The 20,241-nt window shown below is 37.0% G+C and overlaps 1 protein-coding gene across 2 annotated transcripts in view; it reads left to right on the top strand.

Annotated features, from left to right (window-relative positions):
- MICU3 (Mitochondrial calcium uptake 3) overlaps window positions 1–20,241 on the top strand; it is a 224,561-nt gene that overhangs the window by 185,519 nt on the left and 18,801 nt on the right. For both annotated transcript variants that reach the window (XM_090395373.1, XM_090395372.1), the window contains exon 11: window positions 11,880–12,037. In XM_090395373.1, coding sequence (XP_090251499.1) covers window positions 11,880–12,037 — 158 coding nt within the window. The remainder of the gene's footprint in view (window positions 1–11,879; window positions 12,038–20,241) is intronic.

Raw genomic sequence — 20,241 nt, 5'->3', positions numbered from 1 at the left:
TTACCTGCATGTATTTCAAGATTTCCTGTGTAAAATACTTTCAAATCAACCATAGCAAAAATTTTTATTCCATATTCACTGGCCTTTGATGGAATATATTGTCTAAACCTACATTTGCCTCTAAACCCAGGTAACATTTCGTCTATTGTTACATTCTGTCCCATAGAGTAGCATAATTTACAATTTTCTACAAATGGTGTGAAAATGTCTCTCACAGCCACTAATTTGTCAACTTTCAGGCAGTCTGAGCAAGTAAGTTTGTGATCAAACTTGATACAATTGTGAACAATTATATCAAGTTTGCAAAGATTTAGATAAAATCTAAATCTCTGTAAAGATATTGTAAGTCTAAAGAGTTCAGTCCCACTACCATCTGTAGCCCATAAATCCTGCAAATTTAGACAGTTGTTGCGATGTAAACCAGCCAGATATAAGAGGTCTAAAAATGCTTTCAATTGTGTTTTGTCTATTCATTTAGCATCTCCTTCTCTTGAATACTGGTTCGAAATAGAATCAATATATTTATTTGTATATTATTTTGCCAGCAAAGGTTGGTCGATTGGTAGAGCCTCTGCTACTAATGGCTCACGAAAAAAGGTAAGCAAGTTTGAGCATGGTTAGTAGCTGGAAGAGATTCAATCGTTTGATGCTGTTGGCACAGTCTCCTTCGATGAGTCTTTGGACTCCCTGGAGGTGTTACATAATAGTAATAATAAGATTAGATCTAAAATATCATCTGGGATAAAGCAATTCCAAGTTTCAAGTTCTGTCTTGGCATTTTTTGTGTTTGGCTGAACTAACTGAAGTTGACACCAAATGTTCTGTGGCTATCTTCTGAACGAACTTTCACATAATTCTCATCTTCTAAATCACTTTCATCTTTGCATTCAACTCTGTCATTCTCATCATCGGACTCGAGTAACATTCACTGAATCTCTTCAACATCTGATGGATTATCCAATTGATATATTTTTCCAGTCATTTTCAATGATAAATAAACAAAAACAACTAAACCAATACTACACTGACATCTGAGTTTGTGGTATCGCTCAGATACAATTTACTATCCAATATCATACACCTTTACATAACGTGTTAAACCAAACTGACAGCATAAACAGTGCAGAATATCACTTGTAATATACGTATGCACAGCTAGTCATAACCTCTAAGCTATACACTGGATATGTGTAAGAATATTTATATTAAAAGAATTTGTTTGTATCTGTCAGATCAGCCGCGACCTCCGCAGGTTAAGATTGCATTAACAGTATCCAAACCAACATCATACTCATTGGCAATTTATCTTGAGTCATGGATGTGTGCTGAGGAAGAATACATATTTTTGAATGCTTTCTTGGAGATGTATCCATTTTATATTACAACAACTTTAGAGGATGGAAATGGTTATGAGGTTAGTTGGATGACTGACAGGCAGACACCAGGGAGTAGTGTGGAGTGGAGTCTAGGAGAATGATAGTGACTAGTGGAGTACCTCGGGGTTTGTTACTAGGGCCACTACTCTTTAATTTGTATATCAATGACATAGGGAAAGATTTAAGAGGGAATATTTCAGTTGTTTGCCAATGATGATGCAAAATTGTGAAGAGCAATAGTTGATAAAGGTGATGATTTATTTAAATCATCCTGCAAGTTGATTTAAATAAATTCGCATTGTGGGCAAATGATAATGATTGTCAATTTAGTGTTGCAAAATATAAGGGTTGAGAAGGTTGCATATGGTGTATCCTATTAATGGTATTGGTTTACAGGAAATTGATGAGGCGGGACTTCGGGATAATGGCGGACAAAGAGTTAAAGTTCAGAGGGAATATTGCAAAAGTTGGTAAAATAGCTCAACGAATTATGTGGATGTTGAAAAACAGGCTAACAAGTAAAGATAAGGAAATTATTGTCCCTCTTTATAAGGTTATGATTCGGCTACATCATCTTGACTACTGCACACAGATTTAGTCATCTGGGTTTCTTGGGGACCAGGAGGTGGTCTAAAAGATTCATAGACAAGTGACCAAGATGGCAACCTCTGTAGAATATTCCCTATGAGGATAGGTTGAAGGTTTGTGGGTTCTAATGTTTATTAATTGATAGGCGAAAAAGAGGGGACATGGTAGAAACTTTTAAGATATTAAAAGGTTTTTATAAAATTGATGCAAGTGAAAATTTTCAATATGACAACTAGTCAGAGGACTGGGGCCATCTCTGGAAGTTGTGTAAGAGTACGGTTAGGTTAGTAGAAGTGTGCAGACCAGATTTTTTGCATGGAATATTGAGTGAGTGGAATGGATTGCGAGAATTGGTTGTGAGTTTCCTGACGGTGAATGGATTCAAGGAGAGGTATGATAGAATTGGTGTGTATGATGGTTGATTTGGGTCTCTGCGATGAGTCTCCATACTCCATTGAGATACCATATCTGCATAAAATGAATAAAACACTATGAATGTCAACTTGTTTACACTATTAAAAATGCACAACACTATTAATGAACATTGTAGGGACAGTTAAAACAGCAGCACTCAACTCACCAAATAGTAAACTAAAACAAAAACTAAAAATAGTAAACCAAAAACCAGAATCTTGAAGAAAATTCAGCTGTTCAGATTAATTTGTTTGCTACTATAACTGTAGAATGGATAACAGTAGAAAGGTCAAAATCTTGATGCTTGGACCCAGACAAATGGTGAACAAGCATTGGATCCATGGACAATGATGATGATTTACAAACATTTCTTTGTCAGAAACTGTTTGCCTATTGTTTTTATCTTTTCTTCTGATGAGGTGAATTTGTTTGTTATATATTCAGGTTACTTCCACTGGTAAAATAAGATATGCAAACAAATCAAAGGCACAGCCGTGGGGAATCTCCTGTCCCTCCCTTGGCTAATTACTATCTGGAGGATACTTTGTTTTTTCCACTATTCATCCTCAGCTTTCCTACTGGGTCTGCTTTTAAGATAATATATTTGCTTTTCTGAAAACGGACTATTTCTTACACAAGTCAACATCAATGAACTCAATTCATTAAAGAAGTTCTGAAAACAGTTCTTAGATAAGGAAATTCTTATTTATCTGTACAGCCTGTGATAGCTTTTCTAGCAGTGTTTATCATAACATCCTCCTTTTTCTGTTCATCTTTCCTCCCAGAAGATTGGCGTTGTTAAAACCTAAGTTAATAGATCACATGTTCCTCATCTTTATATTTCCAGCAAGAATCTCTCTCTCTCTTATTCAAATCCTTAATGAAATCAAACTGCTATAATTGCTGACATATTCATCAGATTTTGGACTCTTACAGTAAATACTCAAGTATAACACAATAGAACACAGAATTCCTATCCCCTACATATCTGACATCTGCGAACCTGCTGAAGAATTGTGAAGAAGTTTCACCTGATATCTGCATATTTCCCATCAACAAGATTTCTAATTTTTTGCCAATCTTGAAATGCAAACTTTCACCATTATATAACCAGCATTTATCAGATTCCTTGCAACTGTAAATTAGTATAATTTGGGCAGACATTCATTTGTGGAAAAAAAAATACAGCAAGCTGTATAACTGAGAGGAGATCTCCACATAGCCTTATAGGAATGCTGAGAACTGACCAAGGCTTCTGAGCTAATTTGCAGTCCTCACCTTCTCGTGGTGTATCCTGTTAGGTATCTACCTGGATACTGAATGAACGAGGATGGGCTGGCAATTTGGGATTTAGCCAACCAAATTGTATTCTTATTGGCTTAAACCAAAATACAAAATGATGGTACAACATGACAGAATTCCATGTCGGCTGGGGCATCGCCCGGTTAAACAAGGTCCCCCCGTTGTTTTCACCAGGGAAACAGGGCGAACAGCGAAAAGTCAGCTACTGGAACAAATATGAAAACACATCCCAACTCAACATCACCAGAGTTAAAGATTGGTACTATCAACATAAAAAGCCTGAATGGCAAAGAAATAGAGCTAGCTGAGGAATAGATAAGTACCAGATCGACATAATAGGGGTGACTGAAACAAAAAAGACAAAAAGTGGTGAGATCTTTCTGAGCAATAAATACAAAATGTTATATTCAGGCAATGACAATCAAGGAAAAGAAAGAGTAGCCATAGTATTCAACACTAAATATGAGGCTAAATATTCTTGAATGGTAGCAGTCTCAAGTAGAGTGATGTGGGCAGATATCAGAATGGGGAACTGGACAATGAGACTTATTTGTGCCTATGGTCCCACAGAAGGTTCTACTAAGGCAGAAGTGGAGGAATTTTTTGACGCTTTAGAGAAAGCAACTGACACAATGAAAAAAGAAAAGTTGGTCCTTGTTGGGGATCTAAATAGCAGAGTAGTGTTATGTTCCCACTTTCTTTATATATCTTCTTACTTATATTATTTACTTCATGTCTGTATCATTATTAATCCCTTAATTCATCCCTTTTTGTTAGAACCTTAATTATACTTCATTAACTCTCTAATTTATGCAGTCTCAACTTTTACTTTGGGCCATTAACAACTTTAAGGATATTGCACGTGAGCAGAAGATAAAGAGATTTCCAATGGACAGTGGGAATTCCTTTGTTTCTTTGCTAGTGCTGGTTCTATCTACGGATTCAGGGAAAATTTCTATTATACTGCACCACCCTGAATCCTAGATTTTTGAACAAAGAAAAATCAAAGAACCAGAACTAAGCATAGCACACTATCTTTAATTTCTCGAACTATATGAAGGAGTTCAAGCCTTATCTATCTCTAACTTAGTTTGCAGTCGTAGCCTCCCCTATAAATTATCTCCCGCTGTGGTTTGATTATTTGTGAGCAGTGCAATAAAAAATAAAATCAGGCAAGTCAACTATTGAATCTAAAGAAAACATTTAATTACACTCTAGTCAGATTATATATCAAAAATAAACTTTGACACAGGCTTGCTTCAATATCAATCTCAATGAAAAACATAATTATCTAACCCTTCTTACTCTCTCTTAGCAAGTGTAAGTATCAGTTTTGTTAAAACATTCTATCAAAGGTAAATCATGAGCTTAAACTCCACAATACTAAAGGTTATTCATTCATTGACATTAAAAGTAACCCTAATTTCTTCTTTCATGTCTCAGAGTTACACTATCCTCTTAAACTAAGGAGTACAGTAATATCTGTGTAAAGTAAAGAGCACAGTTTACTCTGAAAAGATATGTAACACGTTTTTCTTTTTTTTAACTATGATTTAGTGATTTTCTGGTCTGCCATAAAATTCTTAGATTTTATCTGGCATTAGTGCATAGATAACTAAAATTTTAATCTGATACTATTGTAGATATTCTTATTTCTGTTATTTGAGTTGATATTCCTTTAGAGTAAATTACGTAATCTCTCAAATTTATATATCACATGAAGTGTGCATGCTCGCCAAGGAGATTGATGAGTGATTGACAGCTGACAAAGAGAGAGCTTTCGGTATTGCATAAAATTCACAACCTTCTAAGCTTAATGTCCAACTAATAATCACAGTCTTTCTTCTTTTATACATTCACTAAACAGATTAAAGTTTCTACTTTACCAATTGCTGGGGAACTATTGGAACATCACACATATCACGATATAACATCACCTCCAGGTCCACCTTCTGTTCTGCTTGGTCAGCATTACCCCACTGAATGGTGCAGACTGGTCATATCTCCGGCGACGAAGGCAGGTGCTCGCTGTTCACTGGTCATCTGCCTCGACACGGCTTAGCTGTCTCTGTGGTAATCAGGAAATCAGCTCCGCTGGGCAATTCCTTAGCCAGTGATCTCTCAAGGACTCCTCGGCATTCTCCCACGCTTTCTGCTTCGACGATCGAAGGTTGAAACTAGTCTGGATAGTGGCCCTTCCCTTAATGCATATCATTATTCATATCTGCAAGGAGATGTGTTTTGCATTATGGGAGATCCTGAGATAGGAGTGATGTTAGCTTGCTCCACCTTTGCAACGAGTCACCCGGTGTTGTACTACCTTACCCCAGTCTTGAAGATACTTTCAGGCACAAACTTTGTTGCTCACACTTGGATAAAGGATTAAACTAAATTTATTAAATAAAAAGTGCCTTAGATGATAGAAATATAAGATCTGATAATGTTGGAGTCTTGACAACTAACAGACTGATTTGGAGGAAAATTGTAGATAGAAGTTAGCAATGATATAAATTTTTCATGTAGTACTATCATATCCTGTACATCCCTTGAGGGTACATGGCAGGAATTTGATGATTGATGCATTTTCAATTAGGATGTCATTTTTTTTTCTATACCCAAATTTGACTAGTGCACCTATATACATCTTAAAAATAAATGTTACAGATTTTAAAAATTTTCTATCTATATATTTTTTATGGTTACAATGTTAAAATCAATTTTCAAAAATTACTCTCCAGGATGAAATAATTTAGTTACCGATTTAAAACATTTTACAAAGTTATTTTTTAATGGCATATTACACTGTTTCCATGTACACTATGTTCCAAATTTACCACCAAAATTTATGTTGTCTGCTTATTACATAGCATTTTGATGATCATATCTTGTGCCTCCTTTGCAATTGTTTTCCTTACTTTTTTTTTTATTTTAAAGTATTTTCCCAACCTTTCATCATGAGTAAAAGAATTAGTGAGTAGAAAAGTGGAAGTTTGAAAATGATTTAAAAGTAATCTCATTGGAAGAAAAACATGATATAATAATAAAGAAAAATGAAAGGCAAGTCCAGGGCAAAGATAGGACAAGAACACAAAAATCGGTGAATCAACTATAAGAGCAATTTAAACAAAAGCTGCTGAATACAAAGAGAAAGCTAAGGCTGCTTCATGTTCATCATTCATGCACTTGAAATGTGCATGCATGAACATTGAATTAGAGAGACTTTTTTCTACATAGATCAATGATTGTAACCAAAAACGGTCCCACTGAGCACTATTAAATCAAAAGCATTAAGTCTCTTTGCAACCTTGAAAGAAAGGGCTATCAGTGATGGAAAAGAATAATTCCACACCAGTGCTGGGTTTTGAGCATTTCAAAAAGAGAAATAGCCTACATAATGTTACTAAATCACTTAAGGAATTGAGAACGTAGATACGAATATAAATTAAATTACAATTTAATAAATATTTCCGATATTTCGGCAACATCATGTTGCCATCTTCAAAAGGAACTTACAAAAAAGGCATGTGCACGTAGGCACTACAACACAGGAAAACTGAGAATGAAGTGATGAAGCTATTGTTCTCCTAAAAGTCCTGATGGTGCCCCCTAGCAGGCTAAGTAGGTGTTCTTGGCCATTGGGCTGAAGGTCTGCTGATGTAAGCCTCCCAAATTTGGGGCAGTCTCATACAAACAAATTTGTTGAGGTTTGGGGAGTTTCTTAGAGCTGAGGCTGATTCCATAAATAGTATTTCGAATTTGTATTTGCTATGGTGTATTACTGTAGATTTCTTCCACCGTATTCTGTGGCGTGAATCCAGAGCATGGCCTGCAAGACCAGAATGGCTGTACTCGTGAAAACGGATGTAGTCCTTGTGTTTCGAAATTCTGATATTCGCTGTCCTGCCTGTTTGGCTAAAGTAAGACAGTTTACGGCTGCAAGGGACCTGGTATACACTAGGTAGGTCTAGGGGAAGTGGTTGGTCTTTAGTGGAGCAGATAAGGGATGCCAATTTTTTGTATGGTCTGTCACAGGTGGTCAAGTCATGTTTTTTTAAGCTTTTGGTAATGTTTTCTGAGGTGCCTCGGATGTAGGGAATGGTGATGGATTTAGAGTAATCCTTGTTGTGGAGGGGGGGGGGGTTGTGGTTTGTAGGTTTCAATATTTTTTGGGGGGGTAGCCATTGGCTGAGAAAGTGTTGAGGATGTGATTTAGTTCAGTGTTTAGGGCCATGTCATTAGAACAGATTAGTTTAGCCCTATTGTATAGTGTTTTCACTACTCCATATTGTTGTGGGGGGGAATTGTTGGTGAATGTACCTGCCTGTATGGGGGGGGGGTTCTATAAACTGAGAAAACCAAGGTTCCATCAGCTGGCAGGTGACTAGTGTGTCTAGCAAAGGGAAACTATTGTTTTCCTCTTTTTCCAGGGTGAACTTGATTCTGGGGTGTTGGTTGTTTACGTGTGTTAAGGAGGAGAGGAGTGTATCAGAGCCATGTGGCCAAATAGCGAACACATCATCAATGTAGCGAAGCCATATGGTTGGTTTTTGTGGAGCAGAGGCTAAGGCTTTTTTTTCAAAGGTCTCCATAAAGAAATTGGCCAAGGGTGGGGAGAGTGGTGAACCCATGTCTGTCCCCTCTATTTCTTTGTAGAATTTTCCCTGCCAAACGAAATAGCCTGAGTTCATTGTGAACTGAAATAGGGCTGAGATATCAGGAGAAAATTTAGCTTGGATTAGCTCTAAAGTTTCCTTGAGTGGGACATTTATGAATTGATCATTATGTCAGTATGTTGGAGTGTAAGGTTTTCTATGCTGGCTTTGAAGTGGGCTGAGTTTTTTATGTGTGATGGTGTGTTGCCAGTATAGTGTGTGAGTGCTTTGGCCAAATGTTTAGCTAATTTGTATGTGGGGGAATCAATGCCATCCGCTATGGGACGTAATGGCACATTTTCTTTATGTATTTTTGGGAGTCCATAAATACGGGGGGGGGGGGGGGTATAGAGTTAAAAGGCTTTAATCTGTTGGTAACTTCTACAGGCCTTCACAGGCCTGTAGAAGTTACCAACAGATTAAAGATTTGTGAGTTGGCGAGATTGTAGTTACTAACAGATTTTCTGATTTGTGAGTTGGCGGGATTGTATTCGATGGGGAGCTAAGTAGCGCGATCTAATAGAAGACCATTAAGCTTACCTGTGTAGTCATTTCCCTTATCTGCTTTGGTGATAACTATTTCTTTATTATTCCTCATTTCCTGCAGAGCTTTATATTCCTTTTTGGATATGTTGGTTTTTGATGGTCTTGCTTTGGAGAGGATACAAGCTACATCCAGTCTTACACTGTTGGCGATTTGATTTGGAAGGTGGCGGATTCTGCGTTCGATCTGGATCATAATATCCTCACTAGGTATTTTTCTGGGAGCAATGGCGAAGTTGTGGCCACGTGAAAGCGCATTGAGTGCTGCAGGCTTCAGGATGACTGAAGAAAGGTTGATTACGGTGTTGATAGGAAGTTTTGGATTGACAGTCGAGTTCTTTTTTAATTTTTCGAATTTTTTCATCTGTCGACCTCATATATTTTCAAATTCTTTGTCTGCTGCAGTACAAGACATCATATAAAATTGACCAAAGCTCATGATTTAAAGTGCACGAAAGCTCTTCTTCAAAAGCATGAATAGCTTTGTTAATGTCTGCTGAGAGAAACCGCGTGGCGGCAATTTGTTCACGAAGCAAAGCGTAGCTGGCGTGGTTATAGATACGGAGAGTTTTTTGTAAAACAAAACGGTGCTTGAATTTTACACAATTCGGGATTACCTGATTATCCCGTCAGCATTTTAGGAAAGTTAGATGATTTAATTGTCTATACAACTTCAACTTAATTTTATTGTATTGGTGGGCCTTCCGTGCAATCGCATCTCCGTGGATGATGATAATTCTCGTAGACAGGCTTATATGTTGGTTATACATTACTAAATCACTTAAGGAATTGACAACATAGATACAAATAGAAATTAAATTACACTCACTTTAATAAATATTAAATACAAATACAAATAAATACAAATTCGAAAGACTATTTATGGAATCAGCCTTAGCCCTAAGAAACTCTCCAAACCTCAACAAATTTGGTTGTATGAGACTGCCCCAAATTTGGGAGGCTTATATCAGCAGACCTTCAGCCTAAAAGCCAAGACCACCTACTTAGCCTGCTTGGGGGCACCATCAGGACTTTTAGGAGAACAATAGCTTCATCACTTCATTCTCAGTTACTGTATTGTAGTGCCTACGTGCACATGCCTTTTTTGTAAGTTCCTTTTGAAGATGGCAACGTGTCGCTGCCGAAATATCGGAAATATTTATTAAAGTGTAATTTAATTTATATTTGTATCTACTTTGTCAATTCCTTAAGTGATTTAGTAATGCATAACCAACGTATAAGCCTGTCTACGAGAACCTACATAATGTTCTAATCACAGGTGAAGCTTCAAGTGCAGATAAGGAGGTGGCCACAAATTATCCAGAGATTTTGAAGAAAATTGTGGAAGAAGGGGCTATTGTATTATCAACAAATGTTTAATATCGATGAAACTGGCGTTTTTTGTGAAAGCGAATTCCATCCAATACTTTTCTGGTCAAATCAGAGAAATCACAGCCTGGAAAGTCGCAAAGTTGAATGAAATTACTGCTAGCAACATCCGAGCCTTTTAGAATCACATCTTCCACATTGTGCAAATGATTTCAGAGGCTTTTCAAATGAATCTAAGTTAATTACATCTCATTCTGAGAAATTGAGTGATTCTGACCTGCTAATTTTAGATGCACAGATCGAAGATCCTGAAGAATATGAAGAAAATTTAATCACTGACAAGCCTAAAGAGATTTCACAGAAACAATTTGAAAATATTTTTCGTACAATCAAAGTTTTTAAGCAGCAATGCTTAGAGCCTGATCCTGACGAAGAGAGAAGCAGTAAAATTTGCAGAAGTAGTAGAAGAGGCAATAGGGCCATACCGTCAGTTGTATGGGGAAAAAAAAAAGAAACAGAAAGCCTGACAAACTACGTTAACTCAATTCTTTGTTAAGAAGTAGAATACTAAATTTATATTCTGAATATGTTTTTATTATCTTTCAGCTTGATGGTTTTCCTTAGTAGGTCCTGAGATATATTCTAATTCTTTTATAAAAAAAATTAAGGGTCAAAAAAGAAATTTGAAGAACGAATTATACTTTTTCCTATAGGTTATTATATTCGATTAGTGCGTTTTCGATTACTGCACCAGTTTTAAAGAACACATTAATTGAGGGATTGCTGTAGTAGTGAACATCAGTACTACATTCATTTCTATGAGATTTTGTTGTGTGAAGCTGAATGTAGCATATATGGAATAATAACCACTTCATTCATGGACAATTTAAATATGAATATCTGTTCAAGGAAAGGTCAGCAACTTTATTACACTGTTGTTATTTTAACTGGAATGATTACCCCTCAATCCCAAAAATATTGGAAATTCTCATTCTTAGCAAATAGCAAAGTTGGATAATTATTTGTGATATTAACCTTCTAGCTCATGGCACTTGCATTTACTGACTAATTGATTGATGTATTTACCTCATATTATATCTCATTTAAATTACTTGTTTATTCTACACTGACGATGTAGTTATTTTCAGTGTGAAATATATGTTGCTAGTTTTTTAATAAATCTTTACTGTATTTAGTGTGTTTTCATGTTGTAAGCATAATTTATGCTGAAATGGGACACTTAATCCTATTGCCATGCTCTGCACTATCTGTCAGTGCATGTGTGTTCCTCTGACCACAGTTTTGTGGAGGAGAACTCTGGCACATTAATATGATACCAGCTAACTCATTTTCAGCTAAAAATGTCCTTATGTTTCTCGCATCCATCCTCGTCCTTTCATTCACTGGGTCATATCATTCTTCTGATTCGGTCAATGTCTGCACTTAGCAGAGTTCATTGATTGATGCAAATTTAGAATAATTGTATATACTCCTTTATATCCCTGTATACTTACTTTGCCAAATATATTTTTTAGAATTTAAGAACAGTGGTATTTTTTAAACACATCACTACATTAATTGTAAGAAGGCTAGTATTGCATGAAATTAAGTAAGAAGCTTCTTATCAGAAACAAAATTGCTTTATCATTGATGACTTTTTTTTTTGACTCTGTAGATGAGTTTCATAGAGCTGTGAAACTATGCACAGGATACACTTTGGATATCCATCTTGTAAATACAGTATTTCAGATTTTTGATGAGGATGGTGATGGACAACTTTCTTATAAAGAATTTATTGCTATTATGAGGGATCGCCTTCATCGTGGATTTAGGGTAAGTCAGTATTAAAAGATAGTTTTATGTGTTTGAATATTCAAATACATATGTATTTATATGTATTATAATTTGTTGGCCCACTAGAAAAGAGCCTATATAGGTTGGCAACAGCAGCATGAAATAATCCATCCCAGTCATACTTTCTGCTTAAACTTACTTGATGGGTTCAAGATCATGATGGATGAATTCAGTTATGCTTATGAAGCAAAAATGGAGCCACACGGCATGACTCAATGTGCTGAGGAAAGCAGCACATGGTAAGATTTATGTCATGAATAAACTTATTACGCACTTGATACCCTTTCCTAGAGACCAAAGATAGACCCTTTTCAAGCCTGCATTAAGCAGAATGTTAGCCTCACAATATAATATCCACAACCCAATGACAATTCCATGAATATTCATGTGAACTCACAGGTCAATGAATGGAGATGTTATTCACTCAGCCAGTCATGTTGAAAAATATACTGAGTAACTACCACTTTGGCAAAACCAGTACATATAATACAAGCTTCATCATGCACCACATATAAAAGTTGACTTGTGAATATTTACTCATTTCTTAAAGTCTCTCCTCCATTTTTATTTTGTTATATTCGATTTTTACACACCCTAATACTAGTGTGTTCTACACTTTGCTAAAGCTACCTAAATTTTACAATTTATGTTGGAGGTAATTTGATATGTTTTCAGTCCTAACAGAATTAACTCCTTGATATTTGTTATACTCTTCTGCACTACCATTTCATTATATATATATATATATACATGCATTGTTTGGAAAAAAGTCAACAGACACTCCCACAAGTAAGGTGCATCGTGGCATGTAACAAGCCGTGTTTGTAGTTGATATAAATTGCGGGAATTAAATACTCCCAAGTCAGTGCAACTGTGTCTGGTTGAAATGGCTGCAAAGACACATCATGATAGGATGCCATATTGCAGATTCTCTGTGTGGCAAATTGGACCATTGCAAGTCAACAATCAGTGATACCATGCCGAGATGGAAGCGCAGGGAGTCAATTGCAGGTGCTACCTGCAGTGGACAATGCATTATACTCACCAAACATGACATTAGGGTACTACAAAACATTTAAAAACTACCATTTGTCGACCAATACATTGAATTGAGAGTTCTGGGCATTGACTGGAACACAAATCTACACAAAAACATTCAGAAACCAATGCTCACAACATGAGTGTCTATTGTAGTATCACAATAGCAAGTCCCACATTATCCAACCAACATACAGTGTCGTCTTCAGTGGTGCAAAACGGGTGTACAGTAAGCCGTGGTAGCTTGAAAAGCTTTGTTATGGAGTAATGAATCAGTACACCCTCTACCAAGTAGTGGATGGGTGAGGTTGTGGCAGATGCTAGGTGAACCTCATTATATGCTTACAGGAAGAAAGGTCCAAAATTCCTATTGAACACTATTGTACACGTGTATGTCCCCTAGGATCACTGCAGTCATTGTAGTGACAAGAAGCCCTACATCTTATTAAGGTGAGTGCGATAGCTATTTGTTCTTTACATTATGGTGTTCATTTGCTTCTTTTCAAGCAGTGTACTTGCTGAGTTTGGTGGACCAAGTAACAAAAATAAAACTTTCCATTTCCTTAATGTTAAACTTATCAGGTTACAACTAAACTAGTCATTAGTGTCATGATAAAGCTGCAGAATCATTGGTTATGCAGCCTGTCATGTGTGGAATTAACATTAACAACCCAATCAAACTTTGATGCATATACACATCAAGGTTGCCATGGGTGTGAAATGTCCATTAAAATTTCAATAATACGAATGATATTACATTGAAATCACATGGATACAAAGTTAAAGATGACTGATGTTTTTCATTCATGCTTCGCACAATGAGGTGGTGAATAAATTATATACATTTCAAATTTTCTTAGTAGAATATCTTGACATCTGGATTTCAAGCGAATTCAAACTAAAAATGCTTAGCTCTTTGGAAAACTTCTCAAAAAAAAAATCTCATCTCATCTCATCTTCCTTTTACCCTCTTTTTGCCTTGCAGTGTCGAGGGCTTATTAATCATCGGACCTCAAACCATTCACAAAGGTGGTCAGCCCTATGTCCGTGGTGTTGAGTTCTCGAGACCGATTTGCCTGCTTTGTAGGATGAAAAACCCCAGAATAAACTGGGGTAAAAACCTTACTGCCCAAGACCGGCTAACTTGGCTATGACTGAGGAAGATCCTTAAACTCCTCGCGTTGTCGACAGAAATCGAACCTTGGATACTCCTTCCCCAAGCATATGGTTGTGAAGTGCATAGCCACTAGGCTAACCGCGCAGACCAAAAAAAAAAAAATATATATATATATATATATATACAGTCATCCCCCGAGTTACGTAAGTAATGCTTCCCTAAACCTTTACATAAGTCGAATTTGTAAATTGCTTAAGTGTAACTTCATAAGAAACTGCAATATTTATTATTATTATATGTATGTATATATACATTAAATAATAAAGTAACACATAAAAACCACAGTAATATCTTTAATTAGTAAAAAGACAGATATTTCGTACTAAAAATAATAGTACATCTTCAATGTCTTTAACAGTGATAGGAATGGAATACAGGCAAACGTTCGGTGGATCACCTATTAAAATACAATTTACCACGTGCTAGGAAATAACAAATTTAATCTATTATTAAGATAAGTGGTTTTTTACATAAGATAAAAGTCTCCCAGATCTTTGAGAGAGACATAGTCATTTCTATTTAAATTCGGTCGGTGTAAGATTGTTTCACAACTTTCTTTGAATAAGCGTTCATATTTGAATCTGCATTTATGGAGGAGAACTGCTTTATCCCACTCGACATTATGAGTAGAGTCAATACTGTGCTGCGCCAGATCAGACTTCAGAGGTTTGTTATAATCAGTATAATATTGATGTTCTTTTATTCTTTTTTCCAAAAAACGGCCAGTTTGTCCAAAATAAGAGACATCGCATTCGCAAGGTATTTGGTAAATGCCAGCCAAAGATAGAGAAGACACTTTATCCTTTGTAGAAGGTAATAAAGAAGAAATTTTGTTGATAGGAATATATGTTGGAATCAGTTGATACTTTTTCAGAATTCTACCTATAGGTTCTGAGATTCCTGGAATGTTTGGAATAGGAACTCTGCGGACTGTTGAAGAAACTGTAGGTGTTGGAACATAAGAGTCAAGTATCTCTTGGATTTGATTGGAGTTGTAATCATTTGATTCCATTAACTTTTTAATGATGGAAAGTTCTTGTTGTAAGATTATTGGGGAAGAGCAAGCTATGTGCTCTATGAATTAGAGATTTAAGAATGCCAAATTTTTGAGACATGTGGTGCGCAGACTTTTTGTGAATGTATCTGCCAGTAAAAGTAGGTTTTCGAAAGACGCTTGTAGATAAGGTACTAGAAGACGTTCTAGTAAGGAGGATGTCCAAAAATGGTAAAGTACCAGAGTTTTGTTTTTCCATAGTAAATTGGATGCGTGGGTGAAGGTTATTTATCCGTTGTAGAAAAATGGAAAGTTCATCTTCAGTGTATAGCAAAAAAATCATCGACTTAACAATACCAAAGAGATGGTTTAGGATGAATGGATGAGAACATAGTATCCTCGAATTGTTTCAAATAGTAGTTTGCCAAAGGTGGAGACAGAGGGCTACCTATGGCAGTACCTTCAATTTGTTTGTAGATTTTGTTTTTCCAACTGAAATAACCTGAGTGTATGACATATTCGAATATCCTTGCGATATCTGGAGGGTAAGCTTCATATAATGAATTGACTGTGTCGGTTAATGGGATATTGGTGAACAGAGAAATGATATCAAAACTGACTAATATTTCAGAATCTGTAATTTTTATATCCTTGATTTTTTCAAGAAAATCTGTTGAGTTTTTTATATAGGATCTGGAATAACCAGTGAGAGCACTTAAGGAACGTGATAATACTTTTACAATCCGATAAGTTGGAGAGTCAATGCAATTTACGATAGGTCTTACAGGACAGCCTTCTTTATGGATTTTTGGGAGTCCATAAAGACGATGAGTTCTTCCAAAGTAGATATGTATTTTATCCACATAGTTCGGATCCCAACTTATAACCTCATCAAGTAATTTATTTAGCTGTTTAATTTGCGAATTAGTAGGATTACGTATGATCTCTTGGTAGGTCGTGGTGTCTTCTAATAGGCTGGATACTTTTGTCTCATAGTCAGTCTTATTCATAATTACAATAGTTTTTTCTTTATCGGCCTTAGAAATGGATATTGTATTATCTTTTCTTCAAGAAGTTAGACCTTTAATTTCGGCATTTGATAAATTGCATGGAGGTAATTTGCTTTTGAATAACGAAGTCGCAACTTCAAAACGTAGTTTATTGGCATCTTCGCTAGGAAGTCCTGACAAATTGCGTTCTATATTATGTAAGAAAACAAGATAAGGAATGCACGAAGGAATAACAGCAAAATCAAGGCCCTTTGCTAAAGCACTGGTTTCAGCGGTGGATAATGGGTGTTCGGAAATGTTTACAATCCATTTATTTGTAGACGTACTGTCAGAGGTAAGGATTTTCTTTTGCTTGTTATATGAAGAGTTGTATTTTTGCATAAGATTTTTAAGATTTCTCTCATAAGACCAGGATAAGGATTGTTTTGATAAGCAAAGAACAATATCCAATAATTCTTCATTAAGAACAGCTGAAATGTCTTCGTCGAGAACTGATATAGAATTGATATTAGAAGCTAATTCATTTTTGGCAGTACGAAGTTGGTTACGAATTAAGGAAAAACTTGCGCATATATAAATAGAGTGGGCTCCAGGAGACCGAATTGTTTCTTTAAATCTAGCAAAAGTGGGAATAACTTTAGTATCACTGCACTTTTTGAGAAAAGCAATCTGTGCTCGAAGCTTACCTTGTAGAACCGATAAATTTCCTAATTTTCCTGTTAGTTTAGTAAACTAACCCGTGAAGGATGATGATTCTGATTTTTAGTGGGACCTGTGGCATACTAATTAAATAATAAAGTAACATGTAAAAACCACAGTGAAATCTTTAATTAGTGAAAAGACAGATATTTCATACTAAAAATAATAGTACATTGTTAGATCCTGAATGGAGAGCTTTCCAAGTAAATTCTTTATTCAGGATTTAACATGATATTTACTACTAATTAAGGAGATATCTGCACATCAGCTAATAATTATGAAGTATTATTTTATGTTATGTAATAATGTGTAGTCCATGTATGCCATATAGTGAGATTTTACTCCTGCATAACTGAAATGAGAAGCAGAGAATTGTGTGTCAAAATAGTAAGAATTGTGTAAGGGAATTGTTAAGTTATTTGTAATTCTCATTTAAGCTGTCTAGTACATTACGAAATTCCGAGAAAAACTATAAGTAGTAATCTGGAATAATCGCGGGTGATCTGTACGAGTTGAGCATAGCGATGGAGGCTATACCTATGTAGAAAATGACGTCAGAACGGCTACCTGGAATAATGTAACCTAACAGATTAGGGAGAGTGTAGGATCACCCAACAGGCATGAACGATGGGGTTCGTGGGTGAAAACCACATCAAATAGAGGGCGCCTGAAAAGGGTGAATAAAAGATGAAGCACACAATTTTACAGGACTTTTTCCTTTCGGTTCCTGGATTCAAGTATTAGTTGGTTTGTCGGGTGGGGGGGTGTGTCGTGAGAGAGCGGTAGATTGACTACGGTGATGACGGACGGTGGGTTCTTTTCTTGAGAATGCTTGAAGATTTCCAAGCGGAGCTGATCGCGATATGATGGCCTATACGGAATCGAGCCTTAGCAGAATGTCCCATCGGAGATAGTTTCCTGTGGAGCAGTAGACAGCACGCCACAGTCGGAAACGATTAAAAGAAAAGCGTAGTGCATCGCCAGGCGCAAAGACAGCCGAAGAATATACAGTAAGATAACCCAGATTTACATGAGATGGCAGCATGAAATCTGAAAAGGATCCGGTAACGTAAAGATTTTCGTTCTATGTTAAAAATCACTTAGAAGAATAAGAATTCATGTGTAGAGGCTTAAGTGCTGTGAGGACATTATGTTGGAGGTTTAATGCATTTTTTACAACACTCAAAAAGAATTAAATTAGAATTTAATACTTCCTATATTTCATCCTAGTCACTAGGACATCTACGGGGATTACAAAAACAATTAATGTAACATGCACACAAAAACTTACAATACTAAGCCCAACCACGTGGGTGACACTAAAGTCCTATCTAGGTGGAGCGCCCTCTAAGGACGGTAGTAGGTGGCCTGGAATGTAAGATGGGACCTCTGGTGATGAGTGTTTCCCAAATCTTCAGAAGCTTAATGATACCATATTTGTTAAGATTTCGTTGGTTTCTGAGAGCTGCTGCTGCTTCTAAGAAAAGTCTCTCTTTCTTGAATTTGCTGTGGTGGAGCATGGTTGTTTTTTTCCATGATACTCTGTGGGTGGTGTCCAAAACATGGTCAGCCAAGCCTGAATGGCCATAGTTGTGTTTAACGATGTACGACTTGTGTTCCTCCAGACGGATGGATGCTGATCTGCCTGTCTGTCCAAAGTACGCAAGCTTACAGGAACAGGATACTTTGTAAACTCCAGGCAGAGAGAGAGGAGGGAGCTGATCTTTCGTAGAACGGATAAGGGTAGCAAGTTTGCGGTAGGGCTTATATGCTGTGTGTAGGTTATACTTTTTTTAGTATCTTGGCTATTTTTTCCGAAGTGCCTCGGATGTAGGGTATGGTGATGGCATTTTTAAAATCTTGTTGACGAGAGGGACGGGGAATTGGGGAGGAATTGGTTATTTTTTTGATACTGTGTTTGCTGTAGCCATTGGAGAGGAAAGTTCTGTGTATGTGGTTAAGCTCAGTAGTGAGGGCGGTTCCACTGGAACAAAGATTGTGGGCTCTCTTGGTAAGGGTTTTAATGATACCATATTGTTGTGAGGGGTGGTGGTGGTGGGAGAGTTTGTGAATGTATCTGCCTGTGTGTGTGGGTTTTCTGTATACAGTGAAGGCAAGTGTATCATTAGGCAGGCGCGTGACTAAGGTGTCTAGGAAGGGTAAACAATTGTTCTTTTCCTTTTCCATAGTAAACTGGATTCTTGGATGTAGGCTATTGAGATGACCGAGGAAGGAGTCTAATGTGTCTGGGCCATGAGGGCAAATGGAGAACACATCATCTACATATCTTAGCCAGATAGAAGGTTTGAGTGGGGCTGAGTCTATGGCTCGTTTTTCGAAATCTTCCATATAGAAATTGGCAAGGGGGGGTGAGAGGGGGGAACCCATGGCGGTTCCTTCTATCTGCTTGTAGATTTTGTTATTCCAAGAGAAATACCCAGAGTTGATGGCAAAGGAAAAGAGATCTAAGATGTCAGAGGGGAAAACGTTTTCTAAGAGAGATAAAGTGTCAGTTAAGGGAATATTGGTAAACAAAGAGGAGATATCAACGCTTACTAATATGTCTATTGTTCAAGGTTAAATTTTCTGTGAGGGCTTTAAAGTGGGTCGAGTTTTTTATATAGGAAGCTGAATTTCCGGTGAGGGGGGGACAGAGAGTTGGCCAGCTGTTTAGACAGTCTGTAACAAGGTGCATTGGTAGCATCTACTATAGGTCTGAGTGGGGAATTGGGTTTGTGGATTTTTGATAAACCGTATATTCGGGGGGGACGGGAGCGGAAAGGTTTAAGTTTTTTCGTGACGTCAGGGGGCCAGGAGGTTACTTTTTTAAGTAAGATTTTTAATTTCTTAACTTGTGTTTTTGTGGGGTCGTGTTCTAGCGGGATGTAGGTAGCGCGATCGTGGAGGATGATGTTCATTTTACAATTGTATTCGCTGGTATTAAGAACAACTGTGGCATTACCCTTATCCGCTCTGGTGATGACGATACTTTTTTCTTTGCGTAGTTTCTGGAGAACCATGCGTTGGGCATAAGATAAGTTACTTTTTGGAGGCGAAGAGTGAGTGAGGATGTTGGCTACGTCGAGTCTGATGTTGTTGGCTACCTCCGACGTTAAGCGACCGATCCCCCGTTCAACGTTAACCATTACATCAAGCACCGGCACTTCTTTCTTGGCGATGGCAAAATTACGGCCAAGGGCGCTGACGGCATCCTCGTTGAGCCTTTTGGAAGAGAGGTTTATTACTGTCTGGAGCGGTTGAATTT

This window comes from Typopeltis vanoorti, chromosome 7 (genome assembly GCF_054136105.1).
Source record: "Typopeltis vanoorti isolate ZY-2024b chromosome 7, IOZ_Tvanoo_1.0, whole genome shotgun sequence".
Classification (NCBI taxonomy): domain Eukaryota; kingdom Metazoa; phylum Arthropoda; class Arachnida; order Uropygi; family Thelyphonidae; genus Typopeltis; species Typopeltis vanoorti.
This window is presented reverse-complemented; position numbering and strand designations above follow the sequence as displayed.